This window comes from Microtus oregoni, unplaced genomic scaffold, assembly GCF_018167655.1.
Source record: "Microtus oregoni isolate MIOR12 unplaced genomic scaffold, Mior012 000012F_ref0000307, whole genome shotgun sequence".
Classification (NCBI taxonomy): domain Eukaryota; kingdom Metazoa; phylum Chordata; class Mammalia; order Rodentia; family Cricetidae; genus Microtus; species Microtus oregoni.
Genome location: NW_024543071.1, coordinates 41,540,806 through 41,562,295, shown reverse-complemented (window position 1 = coordinate 41,562,295; position 21,490 = coordinate 41,540,806). Strand labels below are relative to the sequence as shown.

Below are 21,490 nucleotides of genomic sequence, written 5' to 3'. Positions count from 1 at the left end.
ATATGAGGAACAATTCATAGCAAGCAAAAACCATGCCGGAGGGGTGGGCTGTGCTGTGATTGACACCAAGCATTCTAGTGGCATGGGTAATTGAGGTAAGTGTTTACGTCTTTCTTCTTGGTCTCCAACTTTTATGATATTTGGCTTCATCATTTTCAAACCCCTTCCTACCAGAGATTCTTGTAATTTTGAAGACCAATACATAATTTCCTGAAATATGCAAAATGTAGGTGAAGGGAATCACTAGTGCTTGATTTCTTCCTGCTTTAATGAAAGGGATTTACTGCTAAACCTCCCAAGGTGTCTTTTAGCCCTTAGAGAACTAGGCTCTGTGATTACTCAGTGAACAAGTATAAAATGCTAGAACTTAGGAAGAAGAACTTGAAAGAGAGGTGCTAGTCGATGATGAGAACCTGACTGTCTGAGTTGTAATGGCTTGTCCAGCATCACATGACTTGGAAAGCTGGGTTCAAGAAACATGCAGAGGTCTGGTTACAGATCTGTTTAAAGGAAGCGAATCATGTATTTGAAATGTCCTCGTGGTCTGAATGGAATAAGTGATTTTCAAACGCCGAGGGCTTGAAGGAATTACTGACAAATTCCAAGAGTCATGTGACAACACTGTTTATTTCTCTTTCCCCAAGAGTCTTAAATTGATTTCCAAATTAAATTTCACAGCTAGTACAACTTGGGACAGTTCAGTCATCTAGCTCTGTGCACCAGGGGAGGGGTGGCTGTGTGGTGTGAGGTAAGGCAGCTGTAGATAGCACAGTCTTTGAGAGTGAGTGAAGCAGTCACCCGGGCCTCTAGTAAGACTGGCCTCTAGTGACGGTTTTACACACACACACACACACACACGCACACGCACACGCACACGCACACGCACATGCAGAGAGAGAGAGAGAGAGAGAGAAAGAGAGAGAGAGAGAGACGAGAAAGAGAGAGAGACAGAGACACAAAGAGAAAGATAGACATAGTTAGCCCTAAATTTTTGCTAGATGCTATTTTTATAAGTTCAAAACTCCCACAAATATGTATTTGTGATGTGTGCCAAGGGTCTGCGTATGGCAGGCTCAAGTGCTATGCTCTTCCTTTTGCAGTCTTAAATTGCTCCAGATACAGTACAACATTGAGAATTTCAGGAGAAGGGTGACAGAAACTTGACTTTGTTCTCTTACAAGTGCCAACATCATTGCTTGTAGAAATGTAATCAGCAAAGGGGAAAGGATGTGTAATTCTGCTCCGAATTTTAACATTACCAAATCACAATCTGAATTTGTTAAATTTGGGATGCAAGAAAGAATAAAAGCTTATTTAGTATTGTGTTCCATTTATGAGGTTGGATACCCTTTCTCCTGTCACAGAAGATAAAATGGTTTCTAGTTATAATATAAACAGTAACATGACAAGCTGAAAGCAAAAACAAGATGAGACAAAAGCTGACACAATTTCGCTCTGGTTAGCTCATTTGGTCTTAATTTTCCAAGCATGATATTGACTCCAGGATACTACCTATTTACAATAAAAGAACCCACTGCACAGTTAAGATATTTTGATAAAATAATTAACTAAAGATATTTATCTCAGCATCAAGAGAAAATTCCTGAACTACAAGAATAAAACACCTTTGTTTAAAAATTCAGCACATTTCTATGCATAAACACTTTTCTATTGATGCTATGTATCATATTTGGCAAGAGCAGGGTGCCCCTAGAATTGGTTGCCAATGCAACAAGACAGGATTCAGAAATAAAAGTAAAAAAAAAAGTTTAGAAAATTGACTTTAAAACATACAAACCAAATAGAAAAGTGGACAACATGTTTAGTTAAAAGACAAAGACACAGTGCAGTAATAGGCTTCCTAAATACTAGTATACATAGTGGAATAGTATGGGCTATTTCCCACTACAATGGCAACGAGACCAAAAACAACAGAGTATAACAATAAGAAGAAAATTATAGGAGGCTAAATGATTCCAGTAAAATGAGGCAAGTTAAAATTTACATGGAAGATTAATACAAAAACAAGTCTTTCCATGAGACTGCATATAAATTCCAATTAAGTTCAAGTGGGAAACTCAAATGCGACTTTCGTCATTTAATAGTTCATCTGAAGACCAGGGGGACAGCGATCTTTATAGAAACTGGAAGTAGATGTTTGGCAAATACTAAAATAGGGTATGTGCTCACAGCACGCCAGGTCCCCAGCACAGGAGAAGAAAGGCAAGAAGGGGAAGGAGAAGTTAGTGGTTCTGTTTGATTTTGCGAACTTGATACCTGCAGCGTTATCCAGGAAGAGGGACCTCAGGTGAGGAACTGCTTTCTATCCGATTGGTCCCTGGGTATGTCATACAGCATTTTCTTGACTGATGTGGGCGGGCCCAGGCCAGGGTGGGATGTGCCATCCCTGGGCAGGTGGGCATGGGGTGTATAAGGTAACAAACTGAGAAAGCCAAAAAAAGCAGGCCTGAAAGGGATTCTTTCTCGGTGGCCTCTGCTTCGGTTCCTGTCCCAACTTCCCTTCTAAGTGAACTATAAACAACAAGATAAAATAAAGCCTTTCATTCTCACATTGCTTTTCATTCTACACAGCAACAGAAAACAAAGTAGGATGTCGGGGGGGGGGGGGAGAGAAGAAAGAGAAGGGAAAAAAAGTCATAAAACTAAAATCGAGAAAGATCCTAGAGCAGGTGATATTGGTTTACGAATTATTATGTTGATGACTTAAAAATAGTGAATTAGCAGAGACCTTCATAGAAGAACTCACTAAACTGTTGTAAAGAAAGCATCAGAGTTGGTAAAAGGGGCAATTGCTCAGCCAAAGATGTACATTTGTTTGGAAAATAAAGTCAGTTTCAATCCGCCCTGTACACATCAAACCAAACCCATCCAGGTGGAAACAGCCAACTGGAGGAACATAAAGAGATTACGAAGAGAAAACATGTGGATAGTTCGCTGATATTAAAGGGTAAAATTTCTGAAAATAACAGTGATGAAAATATTCTATGTGAAGTACAAGGCATGCCCTCTATTAGTGATTTCTGTGAAACTGCATAATAAAAGTCACTTTTGAAAGGGACAGCTGAGGCTGTTTTCAGGAGCAGGGAGACAATGTGGAAGGCAGTAACTTACTGACTTCTTGGAGGCAGAGAAGGGAATGGCCATCACCTTGAATAGAAACTGGGCAAAACAATGCAGCATTTAATCTTGAAAACTACCGAGAAGGCATGCCCAGTTTTACGAGCAACCAAAGCTATAAACATTTAAAAACGAATGCACACACAAATATTTGCGGAGGAAAATATTCCAGGCTATGGATAGATGCTGAATAGAATGTATATCATACCACACCTTTGAAGCATATTCCACTACATCTATTCCAGCATGTCATTCCACATGCCAGGAACATGCCCGAGCTTTCCCATGTCCAACTCACCCGCATAATCTTCAGCACCATAGTCGTCCGTGGGATCTTCCACCCGGCTGTAGCGGAAGCGCTCTACCTTGGGAAACTCATTGGTTGGGGAGTAGGGCTGCACAGATGTGCCATAGAGGACCAAGGACCATTCTTTCAATTTACCTTGAGAAACAGGAACAAACACAGAGTATGAGCAGATAATGTCAGTTACTAACGTAACGTCTTTACGTTAGTCCTTCTCAAAAGAAAGAGCCACATTGGAAGAGCGGCAAGGCCGACAGGAACCATACCTGGTGCAAGGGGAGCAGTGCACAGTCCTAGCATCTACAGAACTAAGTACTTCCCAGTTCACATGCCACACATTCACTGTGTACCCACAGCAGGGAAACTGGGAAATAAACATCCTTCCTATAGCGGGATCAAGGGATGAACGGCAATATTTAAGAGATTACTAGCTGTCTAGGGAAGACTTCGTTACTTGGGGTACAAAGGTCTTACCTCAGTGGTTGAAATGTTTTGAGTGGTGTCTGATGTGTTAATATGAAAAAACAATTCTTTTTGCCATCTAATCCCATAATCAGTTGTTCGGTATGTGTATTTAGATGATTCTAAAAATGTCTGATGTGCAGTCATTAGATATGCTTGGCTATTTAAATGTAAATCAACTAAAGTTAACTAAAAGGTTCAGGTCCTCAAGATGGCACCGAGTCATAAATCCATGGCCATGGATAATAAACTACATCATTGCAGAATATTTTCCTAGATAGTGTGAGCTGTAGGGAACCCCTCACTCACGTGTTACCCTAATAAGTCAGTGGTTCATCAAGCTAGACATGGGTGGATTTTTTTTTTTTTGGTCTAGTGTATGTACCATATCTCAGATTGAATGGACTATTTTTCACCTGAAGGAAAAGTCACCCATGACTAGCCTGGGAAAAGTAGTAAAACTAAGATTATTCTGAATGCATTTTATTTATGTGATTTTTAAATAATCTTTTAAAAACAAAAATATCTTTATTTCACTAATTAACTAAGAACATATATGGGCATGTATGGAGGTCAAAGGACACTTTTTGGGAGGCAGTTCTTTCCTTTTACCATGGCGGTTCTGGGGATTCAGTTTAGGTAGTCAGTCTTGATAACAAGTGCCTTTACCTACTGAGCCACCTGGCCAGCTCCAAGTCCAAGACTTTCCAGCTGAGCCACCATAAGTTTAGAACCACAGATATGCAGGTACGCACTCAGGGTGTAGAACCTATGTGTTGAGCTGGTAGAGTGTGGGTTTGTATGTAGTCTGCTCTTGGCTACGTTTCCTTTGTTAATTGCCGTACTTTCCACAAGCTGAAGGCTGCTGGTGTCAGACTTTTAAGCAGCATGCATAAGCACTGGGGAGAAGAGAATGGCCACCAGGCATGGGTGATTTATTTGATGACTTCTTGTCTTTGCTCTTTCTCAGAGTTGGGGGTACAGGCTTGTTCCTGGGGTTACAGGTATGTAGATGCCAGGATACCCAACTTGTTAAGTGTGTGCTGGCCTCTGAAGTTAGGTCCTTATGATTATATAGTGGCACTCTTAACTGCTAAGCCATCTCTTAAGCCTCCACCTGGATGCACCATAGGGTTCGGCCTCCCCATTTATAGGGCCTTAGATCCTACATAGCAGTATAGAGCTGTATACACAAGACAGTTGAGGGTCAAGATACTCAAAGCATAATGGTCCAAATGGATGTCTCCCATTTCCTTGACAGACAGGCAAAGCGGGGGGTGAACCTGAGCTTTACCCCAACTTCTCCTGAGCACCTCTGCTTTCTGCAGCTCACTGGATGTGAGTTATAGTCATGGAATATCTCGGCGGTCATGTTCTTAGTCAGAACATGGCTGTAAGTCCTGAAGTGTCTCTCAGGTCTGGCCCTTCTGCAAACGGTCAGAGCACCAGGGAAGGCATTACCGACAGCTGAAGAGGGGTCTGTGGATGGGTGGGGAGCTGCATGCTTACTAGCAACTTGACTCATTTCTGAGTCAGATACTGCCAGTGTCCTATCGTGGGCAATGCACACTCCCCCTGTCTGTGCATCCCTTTAATATATGATGCATATGTATACTGGCATGAAGGGGTCAACTGATGTGCAGCTAAGGAATCTTAGAGGACCGGAAAGGATCTGGTATGGTAGTCTCCATACTGTACACTTAAAAGGGTTTTCTTTTCTGGTGAATTAATGGGCCTGTAATGAAATTTACAGCATTGTAGGTGAACAAAGTTAGCTTTATACAATCTACAGAAAAGCGGGTCAGATGTAGGTGTTATAGGATTTGTGTTTTCTTGATAGCAAAATGTTTGCTCTTTGCTTCATGCTATTAAATTATCCCATTTTGTTGAGGACTTGAGGACTAGAAGATGCACAAATAATCCAACGTGTGTATGAAACGACTCACACACAGAATGGTGACGCCGCTCCAGGAGTTCTGTCAGGACATGGTTGTGACACATCCCTCATGGGTTTATGTGCAGTTGGGTGTCTCAAACCTTTAAGAGGTGGGGTCTACTGAAAGGCAGTTAGGCTACGGGGCTTCAGATCCATGGTTACATTACTGGTGGTCTCTCAGAGTGAGTGGATCCTGTAGGGGTGGGTTAGTTCTGGAGCACGTAGGTTGCTAAGTGAGCCTCCAGAACTGTGAGGTAAACAGACCCTTTTTTCTTTACGAGGTAACAGTGTCAAACTGTTGTTATGACCAAGCCAGTCTGGTAGCACAAGTGGAGAACATTCTTTGGCTCAAATGTAGTGCACCATTTCCTTCTACAACACAGATGGATCTGAAATGATTTCTCACCTGGGGTCTTGAAGTTTCTCAGCTGAGATGGAGTATCATAAACTTCAAGGATCCAGTCACCAGCAGCCCGTTCTCCCCAGCAATGAATGGTCATGAACTCCCAGTTCTTAAACCCTTCCATGGAATGATCAAACAGCCTGAAAAAAACCATAACATTTTTTTGGTGTGTGCATTAATCAAAAATATGCTGAGGGGACAGCCAAAAGCATGATCAGTAGTTGGTATTTATCAGCATCCGTGGTCACTAAATGTCTTCATCTCGGGTATCACCAATGGCCAACCCATGGAGAGCATCACAGTTCCACAACAAAGAGGAAGGCCAGGGTCTAGCCATGTAGCGAACTGGAAGGTCTAGCCAGCCATTGAGGGAACAGAAGTCTGGGTTAAGACTCTGTCCACAAGACTGATGTGTGCCGAGCAACCAGAGTCTCTCATACCGGGGGTGGGGATGACAAATGGCACCCAAACTCTGGAAAGCAGCGTCAGAGTTCCAATGAAGTTCAAAGAGCACTCTACACAAATGAGCCCAGCCATTTCTTTTCTAGATAGTAATCCACCTGAACTGAAAATGTAAGCATAAAAAAAAAAAAAAACCCTCCACATCATGCTCGTAACTGTCAAAACCTGTAAAGGGGACCCAGGTTAGGTTTCTAGCACCCTATGCCTGTAACTCCAGTTCCATGGGATCTGATGTCCTTATTTGGCCTCTAAAGATACCTGTCTGCATGTGGGACACATAAACTCACACATACGGGCACACACAAATATATATATATATATATATATATATTTAACTAAAAATCATGCTACTTTTTTTCTGTTTAAGAATTTTTTTAATTAATTAATTTATTTATTAAAGATTTCTGCCTCCTCCCCGCCACCGCCTCCCATTTCCCTCCCCCTCCCCGGGTCAAGTCCCCCTCCCTCATCAGCTCGAAGAGCAATCAGGGTTCCCTGATGTGTGGGAAGTCCAAGGACTGCCCACCTCCATCCAGGTCTAGTAAGGTGAGCATCCAAACTGCCTAGGCTCCCCCAAAGCCAGTACGTGCAGTAGGATCAAAATCCCAGTGCCATTGTTCTTGAGTTCTCAGTAGTCCTCATGCTACTTTTAATGACCACCGACTGGTAGATTTATTTATTCATTTGTGTCTGTGTGTTTGTGTGTTGTGAGGCCAGAAGTTGGCACTAGCTAGTTCCCACCACTCTCTGCCTGTTCCTTTTGAGGAAGGCACCCTCCTGAGTCAGGGTTTGAATTTTTTATCAGCTAGGCTGGAAACCAGAAAGCCCAGTGATCTTTCTATCTCTACCTATCTTGGAGCTGGGGTATAGGCACTGCTGGGATAACTGGCTTGATACATGGGTGCTGGATCCTAATTGTGGTCCTCATGACTGGAGTGTACCTGCTCTGAGCTTCTGAGCCCTCTTTAAAGCCCCCATATACTGGTCAATAAGCAAAGTATGACATGCTCCTATGAATTTCCTAAACACCACTTGACACACAAAAAGCCAGATGCAAAGACTATGTGCTATATGACACAAGCCATACACGTCCTAGAAGGGGCAAGAACTATAAGAAACGGTTGTTGGGTACCTGGGAGAAGACAATGCAAGAAGCAGGGGAGGATGCTGCGATCGAGAGGTTTCAGAAGCAGTGGTGTGCAGTCATGCAGCAATAAAGATTTGTCAAAACTCACAGAATTTTTCTTATAAAAGTTAAGATTTTTATACTTAGAAAGCCAAGGTAGGCAGATCTCTGAGTTCGAGGCCAGTGAGCTGCAGGAGTCTCAGTGAGACCCCGCCTCAAAAATAAATAAACTAACCAACCAACAACAACAACAAAAAGCAAAGTTTCTGCTTATTAATTTCATTTGATCTAGAGTTTCATCTGGAATCCCAGTTGGGATCCTTCTCTTTTGGAGCTTCTAATTTGTATAAGTTTTATATTCCCTTATCTGAAATATTTCTTCTATTTGAGATAATTAGAGAGATGTTTCCTGTGGTGTCATGTGGAGGACACAAAACACGTATCACAATAAATTTAATGGAATTTCTACCAAGAATCAAGAGGTATTAAGAGCTAATGTATAAGTGAGCACATCAAAAATAGGCGTGTCAGGCCAGGCGGTGGTGGCTCACACCTTTAATTCCAGCACTTGGGAGATAGAAGCAGGTGGATCTCTGAGTTCAAGGCCAGCTTGGTCTACGGAATGAGTTCCAGGACAGCCAGGGCGGCACAGAGAAAAAAGAATAGACATGTCATTTATACACCAGATAACAAAGAAGCGACTACAAATGTCCAAAAGATGACAAAGATTTCGAGAAGATGGAACACATGCTGAAAATTTAAAAAAACGGGGTATGGACATATTTTTCTTTTTGTACTTCAAAATTATGTGTACCAAGAAAAAAACACCGAGCGTCACGGAGACAAAAGGGAAGGGACATGTCTCTGGTTACACTGTCTCAGGTTACAGGTCACTTACTGTCATTTGGCAGTCACTTGGCTCTTTGAGTAAAAGGGTAGCCATGCAGCCTTCTATGCAGATCTTCCCTGGGAGAAAATGTGCATTTCCAGAAAACCAGAGAGAACTGCTCCCATCTCCTTAAAGACTATTGTTAGAAACCCCATTTTGGAAAAGAAACATTGTCAATATGTTTGGGATTCCCTCCAAAGTGGTAGCTGTTTCCTAAAGCTGCAGGGCTCAGAAGCGAGCATTTGGATTGTGTGGGTAGGTAAGTGGCTGACTTAGCAATATTTTCTAGAAAATCCACGGGCAGTCAAATCACCACCCAAGTGCTCCTGTGCCTTTTGCAAGAAAGAAAGGGGCAATCAAGTGGCGCTCTTCAGCTGTGCCATGGTCAATAAGTAATTTCAGAGAGCCGGAAGGAAACCAAAGTCAATGGAGCCTCTTCTGGAAGATAGCTTAGCTTTTGGAAATACACAAATATGCTTTGTTACTGGTGCTGTGAATGGCTGGCAATAAACCCAATCTGCCTGTGAAGGCCTCTCATCCTGTCCTGTAGGAGTAGCTCTATGTTACCTGGTTTAACTAGCCCCTAAACAGGACCCACATGGCATCCTGTGCCTTATTTCTTTAATGGTATCTTCTAAACAGGAGCACTTCCCCACAGTAATTGTCCCTTGCTAGAACAAGGAGGATAAAGTGAATGGAGATTCCACAATCCGCTGAACAACAGGGTTCATCTCACGAGTTTATGGCTTAAAACTGGACATCACCAAGAACTTCTCGGGTCATTATGTGACTGACTTACACTCTTGTTTGGTTTGGTTTTTTAAGACAGAGTTTCTCTGTGTAATAGTACCAGATGTCCTGGAACTAGAACTTGTGGACCAGGCTTGCTCCAGACTCATAGAGATCCACCTGCCTCTGCTTCCCGAGTGCTGAGATTAAAGGTGTGTGCCACCACCACCCGGGATTTTGCACTGTTAAAAGGGGGATGTTTGTAAGTTATCAAAAGGGACCAGCTTGGAAGCAGGGACCAGAAGTTGTCTCAGATGCTATCGGGGAATACCGGGGGGGGGGGAGGGGAGATACAGTTAGAACGACTCCTTTCTTCTATGTTGCAGCCCTAACTTGAACTCTAATCAATCCATGGAGCTTACTATGCCGTTTGAGGGCACCATAGGCAAGTTGTCGCAGACTATTCCTCCAAGAAGGAACTTGAAAGCAAGGCTCAAACAGTTTAGACAGGACATTGGGCTCACAGCCGCAGATCAAAACTTGCAAAGGAGATTTGAGGCCACTGACTTGCTTCCAAAATCTCAGTCAACTTTTAATTGTTCAGGGTTCAGTTCCTGGCTGGCTGGATTGGCAGGCCCTGTGTTCCTTCCTTGTGATCCTTTCTTGAAATCAGTCCCTTGCTGCTGATCATTTTCAGATCCCATTTGGAACAAAGAATAAATGCCAAGTAGAGATACTTGTAATATCACATTCAGACAACTGTTTCAAAGTTGAGATATGTATTTGCTTTGTCTGGGCATATATGGTCAGGCATTTTCCTGGCCTCTCCACTTTACAGATTTGTGATGTTCATTAATTTCATGGGAATCTAAAAGTCAAGGAATGAAAATGCAGCTAGACACACGTTGACATTCTGCCAAGAGCTGGTGGGGAACGAGACAGACAAAGATTTCTGTGTCAGCTAACTGGGCATGTACATCAGTCTTACCTTGGCCTTCCTAAGCAGCAGTAGTTTAAATGGGATATATTCTGGTTTTGATTCAACATTTGGATAATTTTTGTCTTTTAGCATTAGCACTGTAATTAAAACTGCATTTCTTTCCTTTTTAGTAGGAAAAGTGAATGTAGCTTGTAGATTAGCTTGGCATTGCAGGGAGTGTATTTTGTCTATAAAATATTCAGCTGCCAAACCCCATTAAAGAGATTCTAATAGGGGTTTCTTTCTTGGCCACCCCAGAAGTCTGATGCCCACTTTGCATACCTGTGCTGTGCCACCAGCAGACACAGATGACACTCCAACATTAGCAGTGTGGAGAAGATGGTAACAACAGAGCCGGCGTGCTAAAAGCCAGAGCCGATTATCACTATGTCCAGATCTGCTTCTGCTATAGCCCAGAGAAGTCAGCTCTGTCATGATTGACTTCCTAATTGTGGGCTCAGTGAAATGAGAGGTGCAACTGGTACAAATTACACCCACTTATTAAGATGGTGCCCCAGCCTATGTTGGTGAGTGGTTTTCAAACTAATTACTTTGGATGAAGCCTGCTAGAAGAGCCTGCCATTATGTGTAGCACATCAGGAAATAACTCATATAATTAGCAGGAGATTTTTTTCCCCCCTTCCTTTCATTTAAGAATCTAGTCAATATATCACAGCTACAACAAGCTTCCAAGAAGGTGTGGCAGCCAAATAACAAGGCATTTTATGGGTACTGGAAACCGTGCGTTATAATTATTTCAAAGACTGAAAATGGTCCTAATTTCAGAATCACCATCTACTATTCAAACAGTATTTATCACTACAGTTTAACATCAGCCTGCGTTCTTGGAAGGGCTTTCTCTCCTCTTTTACTTTGTAAGTGCTTTGTCACAGTTTGGGGTAGAGGCCTCTTGACAGCTCCAAGTTCTCACCACGCTCAAGTATATCAGATTGTTTATGATATTGATATTTAAAACATGCTATTTGCTTCCTTCTTTTTCTTATTGAAAATGTTTAAGAAATGTTTTGGGGGAGGGGGAGCTGGTTTGGCAGTTAAGAGCACTTACTGCTCTCCCAAAGGACCTGAGTTAGGTGCCAGCACCCATGTTGGGTGGCTTACAATCACTTGTAACTCCGGCTCCAGTGAATCTATTACCTCTGACTTCTATGGGCACCTTAAACACACACACACACACACACACACACACACACACACACACACAAAATTAAAAATTGTCAAAATAATGTTTTTTTTAAAAAGAGCTGTTTTGGTATTAGTGTTAGAGAGGTTCTGAATATCTAAATGGAACTATCCCCCTTAAATGTCAAGTTCCAACAATCATATATTATGAAGTCCTTCACTAGCCCCTAAACACATCCCCTTTGGTGGGTATCTGGGGTATGTGAAGTGCCTCCTCTTGCAGAAGGCTGACTCCATTATAGAGTACATGGTTCTTCTTCAGGAGTCTGTTTTGCATTGTAAATGCCTTTGCAAATTACTTGTGTAGCATTGGGATGATACCACATTTAAGCAATTTTGTAACACAAAACTAAGAAAATCTGGGTGATCTTTTAAACTGGGGTTGAGGGGTGGTCTATTGGTAGGCGGATCTAATCTCAGCTAGCTTATTAGAAATAGGGCTTCCTAGACCTCACCCTAGAACTACAGAATCAGTGTTGGATAAGGCCCTGGCTGGGTGTCTGGAGAAGCACTCTCTGAGTAGGGTACCACTTGTTAAATGCTTCCAAGCTAGGCCCCAGTTAAGGACATACTACACATCATCTTATTTAACACTTGCACCAAGCTTGGAAGGCAGAGAGTAATGCATCTATCTCACGAGGAAACTTACTTCTCTAGATTCAAACACAGACATCAGTGGTATCAAGGGAAAGCCAGCTCTGTCTTTCTCTGAGTGAAGGTAACAGGATCACTGCAAAAGTAGTATTTTACTGCGGGCCACAAATACATTTATACGCCATGATGTCTACCACTGTCAACAGTTTCCCATTGAACATTTAGGGAGGACAGTGACAAAAATATTCAAAGTATAATTACTACATTTTATACAAAATCATTGGGTTTTGCAGGCTGCAAAATGTAACTTCTCTCTTCTTGAGACTATAATTAGAAGCAGAGATACGTTTCCATAATCAAATTTAGGAAGGGAGGCAAAGTTTCATCTTTCATTTTGAGGCCCAAAACTGGAACAAAGAGCCAGCAAATTAAGCTAAGTCTAAAATGCAGTTTGATGGGAAGGGAGGTCTGGAGAGGAGCTGTCCATAATTCTAACAAGTCTAGTTGATGGAAGAATTTGGTGAGACAAGGTTCTATTCAGAAACTCTGTACACAGTATTGTACACAGTATTTGAAAGTGCTCTGTAGCACAAATAATAAAAACCCAGAGACAGATATTGGGGTTCAACCTGAAGATCAGAAAAGCAAAGCAGCCAGCCACTGACTCTTACCTCTATCTCATACCCAAAATGGTGAGATCCTGTCACCACGAATGCAGAAAACTCCACACCCCACACCGACACTGTATATTCCACTGAGTTCCTGTCTCTTCCCCCCTTATATTCCTCTCTCCATCCAGCCATATTGCTCCTGCCTCCACCTCCCTCGTGCTGGGATTAAAGGCATGTGATCCCAAGTGCTGGGGTCACCTTTGTGTGGACTCTGTTTCTCTTTTAGAAAGATTCAATCTTGTGTAGCCCAGGGTAGCCTTGAACTAACAGAAATATGTCTGCCTCTGTCTCCCAAATTTTGGGATTAAAGGTGTGTGCCACCACTCCCTGCCTGTATGGTCGACTAGTATGGCTACTTTGCCCTCTGATCTTCAGGCATGCTTTATTTATTAAAACACAAATAATATACCACTGTAGTTTTCAAAGGGTCCCAGAACCAGTAGCTTCCCTTCAATCTTCCAGATTCTCTTTGAAGTAAGCCATGTGCTCTGAAGTCAAAGTCTGGCTTTTGAGTAGGCAGGGGATAGTGGCCAAGAGGCAGGGATTGCAGGAGAAGAAGAGGTTAAGACACAGCCATTTGTCCACCCCAGGACAGTTCTGCTGACCCGTGGCTCCAATCTACGAAATCACCAGTGGTGGCTTGCCAGGGGAGCCCGCTTGCTGGGCTAATGGGGCCCAAAGCTCAAACCAGCCTGGAGTTCTGCGTGCTGCTGAATGCCTTCCAGCACTTGGCACCTGCAGCTGCTTGGGTGAACCATTCTCCCAACAGCTGTTCACCACAGGAGCTGCCCATCAGTGGGGACAGGGAGGCACTGAGGGGCTCCAGACAGCCCACACAGATGTAACTATACAGCGAGGGCTTTGCGGACACCAGACTGTCCAAGAACCACAGTGTTCAACGGCTAAGTGACTGGGAAGAAATTCCTCAGTGAATTGAGAGCCTGTGGGGAGGCTCACAGGACCACGACCTGGAGAGAGCCCCTTGGGTCTAAGCTGCTAGTAGTACTTTGGTTCTGTAGTGGGCTGTGAGGAAAACCTGGGCGGAGGGACTGCTTCAAAATCCTGGGGTAAGCTGAGCACGGTGGCTCATTTGCCTTTAATCCGAGCACTCTGGAGGGACAGGCAGGTGGATCTGTGAGTTCAAGGCTCGCCTGGTTCTACATAAACACTTTCAGGCCAGCCAGGGCTACACAGTGAGAGCCTATCTCCAAAAAAAAAAAAAAAAAAAAAAAAAAAAAAAAAAAAAAAAAAAAAAAAAAACAACAACAACAAGAAAACGGAACAAAACCAAACCGAAAACAACCAAACCAAAAACAAGACCAAAAACCATGGAGAGTTTTCCACAATGGCAGGCAGGTTAGTACACAGGCAGGGTGAACACGGATGAGATGGAAACCTCTGCCACCCGAGGAGTACGGGTGACCTCTAAGGGCCTGGCTAGAGAAACTTTGCTTCGAAATTATAATTCCTACTTTTTAAGTGTAATCTTTGCTTAGAATGATCCATTTTGCTTCTATATTTTAATTAATTAATTAATTTTTGAGACAAGTTCTTGCTATGCAATTGAGGCTGGCTTTGAACTCACAATTCTCCAGTCTCAGCCTCGCTAGAGTGGTGTTAAAGGTAGGTACCACCACGCTCTGCTAAGGTTTGTCACATTCAAAACACAGGCTGGATGTCTGGGTGGCCACGACTCACTCTTCTCAGGAATCATTGGGGGCACACAGATGCCTTCCAAATCCTGACAGAGTCACCTCTTCCTTGAGGCAGAGAATTGTCTTGGAGACCAACATGAAGGACACCAGGGGCACAGCGGGGCTTTTCTCCACTCCTCTCTACCCCTTTCTGTGCCTGTCCCCTGCCCCCCACTCTGGTCTTTGCATTCTATGTTGGGGCTCTGCTCTGAATTCGGGCCATCAGCTGGTGGCTTTCCTCGGGGGAAGTCATGTTGTGGGATGTCAATAATAGATGGCCAAGAGCAGTAGGAACCAGGAGAGGGGGCTGGGTTTTCCCAGCAAGCAGCAACAAGCAGAGAGACTGGCTTTCTGCAAGGCAAGGAGGAACTTGGGACCTAAGAGGTATGCATAGGTGAAGCCCCTTTGAGCTTCCCAGTGTTCACCAAGATACTCTTTCAAGTTAAACTCAGATGAATAATGACACAGAAAAGAGAGAAAGGAAAAAAAAAACAAGCAAGCGAGGCCTGCCCTGGCTTTGGTAACAACAGCTGTGGAGGCCTCCATTAATCGTGTACTGTTTGCTGGGCTGAAGCAGGTAGGGCAATTAGCTTGTAGGCAGCAGCTGAGGCCCTGTGTCCACAGCAGGGGGAGGGCACAGAGGGAGCGCCTCAGGGTCCGGGTGCAGTGGGATCCTCACGTCTCTTCCACACACATACCGGCTCTGGCAAAGCTTTATTTCATTGTTAAAGTATTAAGTGCTCCTCCCCCAGGGAGGGGTCCTCATGGCCAGAAGGAAGGTGGGTTTTATGAGAAGAACACAGGACATTCAAGCACAGAAATGGAGCATACTTGAAGATCTGAGAGTCCATGCTCCCATTTACCCTCATCTGCAAATGTTCCTGTCGCTTTCCCCTTCACTGTCTCACAGTGAATGAGGCTCATTTGTGGAAAATGCCCTTAGACACGTAAATAGGGCTGCATCTCAGTGCTCTGCAAGTCCTTTTTCTAGAACAAAGAACAAACGGCCTTCGCCTCTTCTGCAGCACCCTTTCAGCACCCAACTATAGATGCCACCCTTCCCTGCCTATGGACGCTGGGGAGCTTCCCACCCTACTGAGAGAGAATGGCATCCAAGGGGGCAACCCGACTGGTTCCCAGGATGAGAATACAGAGCAATGATATCTGTTTACCTAGAGGAACAGCAAGTATAGTTGCAGTCACCACCCTGGGAAGCAGAGGCTCTGAAGGTACCTGTTGGCCAAAAGCTGGGATCTGGTTCCCGAGGGGGAGGTCAGGTAGATGGCCAGGTCTCCCCTCCGAGGGTGCGTGATGGTGATGCGCACAACCACGTGCTCCAGGTAGTTGACATGATGGTTGGGATTATCCGAGCAGCCCGAGGCTTTGTAGATGGAGCGCACAGCGCTGTTGGGGCGAATGGTCCTGGCAGGAGAGAGAGACAGGGCGTGAACAAAACACGTGGCAGAAATAAGGTGAGCGGGCCTGGAGGCTTGAAATGAGAGTACAACACAGGCAGCAGCTGCTCACTGGATATTAAGGGACAGCATTGCCAGACACCCAGATGACTGGGCCATCTAAAGGGAAAGATGCAAGTGATGGGGAGCCAAAGGTCTTTTGTCTGTAGTATGTGCTGGGTAAATAAATACTGATTAACTTTCCCCTCCCCTTCATTTTTGCTTTCTCACTCTGTGCCATGAAAGAGGTGAATGGGGAAAAATTTAAATCCAAACCAAACAAAACCAAACCATAACTTTGTCCCATTTTCAGTGCTTACTAACATAGTTCTACTACTAACATAGGATTACAAGGCTGTATGTTCATCACCAACCAGAAACATAGTTCACGAAGTTTTCCTTCAGAGGCTTCTGAGGATAAAGCCAAGAACTCGAGAAAGGCCCCTGAGATGAATACAGTTCTTTGGATCAAGTACCTGGCAGTGACTTCACATAGCCCCGGGTACTGCAAAGGCACTGAGTGCGTGCAGCTCACACTGGAGAATGAGCCCCACAGCTCTGAGGGATGTACAATAGCATTTGCTATCTATTTTACAAGACTCTCCAGCGAACTACGTGGGTGACTTTGAGGAACATAAAGACCTGAAGAATTCTTGCTCCATCAATCAAGGACACTGACAAGCAGGAAATGTAGGACAGCCCACTAATACAGGGCTTCCCCTGGAAGGATGGCTGGGTAGAACATTCTATCTCGATTTTATAACTACACTAGAAACTACAGAAGCATCTGGCTTCCATGTTCAAGAGCACTTGCGCTGGCCTCGTTCTGGGCATTGTCAGGCTGCTGGCAGGTAGCAAGCATTACTTGATTTGCCGGTCCGTGCTCTCCACACACACGTGCTGCTGAGGAACAGTTGTCCACTTCTCTGCCTCCATCACCATGGCTTCCGCATCCATCAGTCCAAATCCATAGAGATGGCTCACTGTGGAAGGCAAGAGGCAGGTCAGCTTTACTGTGGCCAGATCAACCTCTACCCACATTACCTCACTGTGCCATTCAATAGAGACCCCAGACATAACCCGAGGCTATCCTGACTATCTTTCCAACAAGACTTGAAAAGTAAACCAAATAATCACAACATAATCGTTCATCGATTCTGCATTATTACTAGCAATACGATGGTCATTCATGACGCGTTCCCATATGGTAGGCCCTAGTCTACATTTTATATTTAGTCCTCTCAACAATCTGAAGATGCCATCACTCGCGGATGGAGAAACGGAGGCACAGAGAGGCACGTGCCCAAGGAGACCAGTGAGTCAGCGGTTGAGCTGTATTCCAACCCATACGATTTCGATGCAAGATTTTACTGATAACCATTTGTATTAAAAATGATGACATTATTGATTTTGTGAGATAAAATTACTACTAGCTTTAAAGGAAAGTGGTAATGTACACAATTTCTCAGTGTAAGTAGAGCTCACATGCGAGAAATAGCGATTTTCTGACATATCTAGTAATTAGGTTAAATACCCCCAAAGGCATGAATTATTATCTTTCTTTTAGCATATAAAAATGCACTCAATTATATGCATAAAATATTTGGAAGCGTCTAGACTTTTATACCTGCTTCTTGTCTTCAAAGCCTCCATTAGTTTTCAGTTAAACTATGAGCTGATCTAGACCTGCACTTGATGTAGCGGTCTCCAAAAAAATCAAATGCAGAATTATTTTACTGACGGCACAGCAAGCCTACATATTCACTTCCTTCTAAAATACTCCGAGATCCGCGCTGAATACCCAAAATCTTATTATATCTTATATATATAAGATTCTTATTATTATATCTTACATGTAAGGTATAAGATATATTATATCCACATTTATATCGTTAGAGTCAACACAGAGTTAAACTTATAACTGATTTGCCTAAAACATTTTTTAATTATTGCATTAACTGTTTTATGCAAAAATCCCATAGCTGCCCATGTCTACGGGTTATTTAATATTCATATTTCTCTAGGATACCCGGCTGTGCAGATGTGAAAGCAACCTTTCCACTGATCCTTTGCTCCAGAGAAGGTCCTTTGTTCCAGTGTCTGGGGAAATCTTGGACCCTCAGCCTTACTGATTTTTCCCATATGAATCCCTTGCTCTAACTGTCCTAATTCCTTTTTTGAATGAAACCCCGTCTACTCTGAGCTCCCAAACACCTAGCTGGTCCATATACTTCCTAAAGTATTATCAGATCAATAAAAAGCCAATGGATTTACTGAAATTCGACCAATGCTGTCCATCAGTCTTCTTTGTAGTCCTATAAATTGTGAGCCCATCTGCTCTTTTGCTCATCACTCTGCCCTTCCTCCATCCCTCGACCCCTCTGTCCCTCCTCCATCCCCTGGGGTCTCTGTGTGACAGACACTGCACAAGGCAGACGGCTTTAAAGCTGTGTCACTAACTGAACTGATAATTGACTCATCAGTCATGCGTCCTTATACTCCAGCTTCATTATAAAATGTTTGATGGAGGAAGTGGCTTGATACTCCTTTACAGGGTTCGTGGGAACTTTGGAAATTGGAGCACGTGAAAAAAAAACATTGTACAAGAACACAGTGACAGTTTTCTTCATGCTGTTTGATAATTGTATAATATTTAACAAGCAAAAGAAAATATTTTTCCCATAATTTTCTTGTTTAAGGAAATTATGATGGATCCTGTCATGGTTCATTGAGTAGGATTATATCTCCCAGGTGAAAAAAACCTATACATTATTTTGTTATCAAGTGCTGAGCTAGCTAGGCCATACTGAAAATATATAAATAAATTTACTTTTCTATGGCAAGGATACATATAGGCAATTCTAATATATATAGCTTACAACCTTTATTATTTATGTTTTTTCTTAAAATGTTTTTCTTAATTAAAAAGTAAGTTCAGCTCCTGAGTAAATTGGGAGAGTGGAAGGGGAGAAGGTAGGAAGGAAGGGGACTGGGGGAAAACATATAGCATATTCCTATTGAAACAAAATGAGAAAGAAAAAAGGCAGTGTGATCACAAAAAAAAAGCTAAGTTCACTGCAAAATATCTTAAGTATACTGGGGAAAACTTACAAGTAAACGAAGTCATTAGTAACCTAAAAAAAACTGGTCTATGAATAATTCTGATATTTTGCTGCAGTTACATAACGTTATTAAAAACAGAAAGAGGAATATTGAACATGAGAGAAATACCAAGTGGGAATGCATGTGAAGAACGAGGGCAGGGAGGGTGGAGAAGGGGAGGTAAAGAGCTAACAGGAGAACTTAAAATTCTAGTATTCTAGTCCTCAGTCAGGGACTACAGTTTACACTAACCTCTAATGTGTTTTATAAGGGCGAGGGCATCCAGACTCTCCAAACAAAAGGATGATAAGGAGACAGAAGAATCTAAATTATCCCGATTTGAGTCATACTCATATTCATGTATTAAAATGCTACACTCTTCCCATAAATATAAATATGGACAATTATTACTGCAGGCTCATCAACAAGGTTTTTTTTTTTTTTTGAAAGGACTCTAAAAGAAAGTCAAGGAAATGGAGTGATGGAAGTCTTTAGTGAATTCTCCCTTCTATAACCATCACCCACAAGCCCAATATCATTTTATTACACATATTCAATAGTGTTTATCCCCCCTAAGTTTAGTCTAGTATTCCCCCAATCTACTGGTTTTAAACTAGCACAACTATCATTTCACTTCAGTTCAGTAATAAGGTTGAAGACTTGGTTGGTGACCTCTGGAAGGTCACTTCAGCCCCTGAAGCATCTCTAAAGGAGAACACTGGAGCCTAGTTCAGCTCCATTGACTCTGTTCCTGCGTCTCCATCCCCCCACCCCATAACAGGTCAGCTAACACTGTCTATTCATGAAGCACTCAAACCCGATGTAAAGGAAGGAGGCCGAGGAGCCACAGTTTAACAGAAGAAAACATTAGACTAGAGTCCATAAACGTGAAAACATGGATAGACAAAATTGTTGAGTTCGTAATGGAGATTTTTAATATTTGGAAATACTCAGAATTGTGCATCTGTCTATAGAAGTGGGACACAGCTGAAGAAAAATATGATGTCAATTATTCTATCTGTTAATTTTTCTTGTTGGCAATGCATCAACTCCATGTAGCTCGATAGGCCGTTATCTGTTTTGTTGGTAAATACTGATGAGGGACAGTGAATGCATTAGACAGACAGACTGTTTCCAAATGTGCTGTCAGGAGGGGAAAATAATAACACTGAGTAGCTTGGGAGCAACAATGATTTTTTTTTTTAAAAATATAATGTAAAAATTTCATACTCAAAATCACCTCACATGCAAAAATACTGATTTTGTTTTTCTACCACTGTGAGTTCGTTTGCCTGCCTATCCCCACTCACGAACCTCAGAACTGCAGGGTGCAGCCTCCAGCTGGCTACAGGGTGTCTGGTCTATGTAAACACTTACGGGCTGGAGGAGCAGAGCAGGCATGAAGTCATTTATTCACTAGAGGCGTGGTGTCTTATTAGAAAACTATGATAGGAATGAAGAAGTTGGGTTCTTCCCCTCTGACTTTTTTGAAGTTATCAATAACATTGGAAATTTACTTACGAGTCAATGTACACAGTTTATGAATTGCCCGTGGTGGCATCGCGCACACAGCTGGCCGTGGCAGGGCTATTCTATCGCTAAGGGACACTTATTTAGCATATATCTCGTGCCTGAAAGTAATTTCACCAGATCAAGGAGAATTCACCTGTGCGACATACATAACTTTTGTAACCAGGGTATTATTGACATGGATACAATTAGGGATCTCAACCACAAACTTCCATGCCTAAGAGCAGGGCTAGCAAAGATCCACTCCCAACACAGCAATAGATAATAGTCAAAAAATAATTCTAAAGTGACTGAGGGAATAAGACATGTGCAGAAAAGTCCTTGACAATCTTGAAGCAAAGTTGCCTAAGCAGATACCCGAGAACAAATGCATTTCTTGGTAGAGCGAGGAAGGGCTAGCTCCACTCCAGCATGCGGGGGAGACAGGAGGTGAATAACTTGCATCACTTGCAGGCGTCCCTTTGGACTGCGCGCCCATTTCTGTCGTTGTATGTGAGAGGCAGCAATGGAGACCTCATAAGAAGGCCTCTCGCAAGCAGCTCAGCTCACTAGAAGTGGCACTGTCCTGTTCTGGAAGCATAATGAGTTTTAATTCAAAGTTATCTAAAGGCTTACTGGCTTCGCACGGTCATATGGACAAGAGAAGTGAGGAAGATTGATAATTCTCTCTGGCAGGTGTATTTCCATTTTCTGATGGGACCAGAAGTGCTGAGAGAAGCTAATCACTGAGCACGCAAGTAAGCGATCATGTGAGCTGAAAGCAGATTCTGCTAATTTAAGAAACGGCTTTAGACAGCGGTCTACAAAAGCAGACCTC

The 21,490-nt window shown here is 43.0% G+C and overlaps 1 protein-coding gene across 2 annotated transcripts in view; it reads right to left on the bottom strand.

The window, feature by feature from the left end:
* Pcsk5 (proprotein convertase subtilisin/kexin type 5) overlaps positions 1 to 21,490 on the bottom strand; it is a 429,292-nt gene that overhangs the window by 152,892 nt on the left and 254,910 nt on the right. For both annotated transcript variants that reach the window (XM_041661614.1, XM_041661613.1), the window contains exons 11-14: positions 16,907 to 17,024; positions 15,821 to 16,009; positions 6,247 to 6,383; positions 3,437 to 3,580 (exon numbers count right to left, since the gene is read on the bottom strand). In XM_041661614.1, the coding sequence (XP_041517548.1) occupies positions 3,437 to 3,580; positions 6,247 to 6,383; positions 15,821 to 16,009; positions 16,907 to 17,024 (588 nt within the window). The remainder of the gene's footprint in view (positions 1 to 3,436; positions 3,581 to 6,246; positions 6,384 to 15,820; positions 16,010 to 16,906; positions 17,025 to 21,490) is intronic.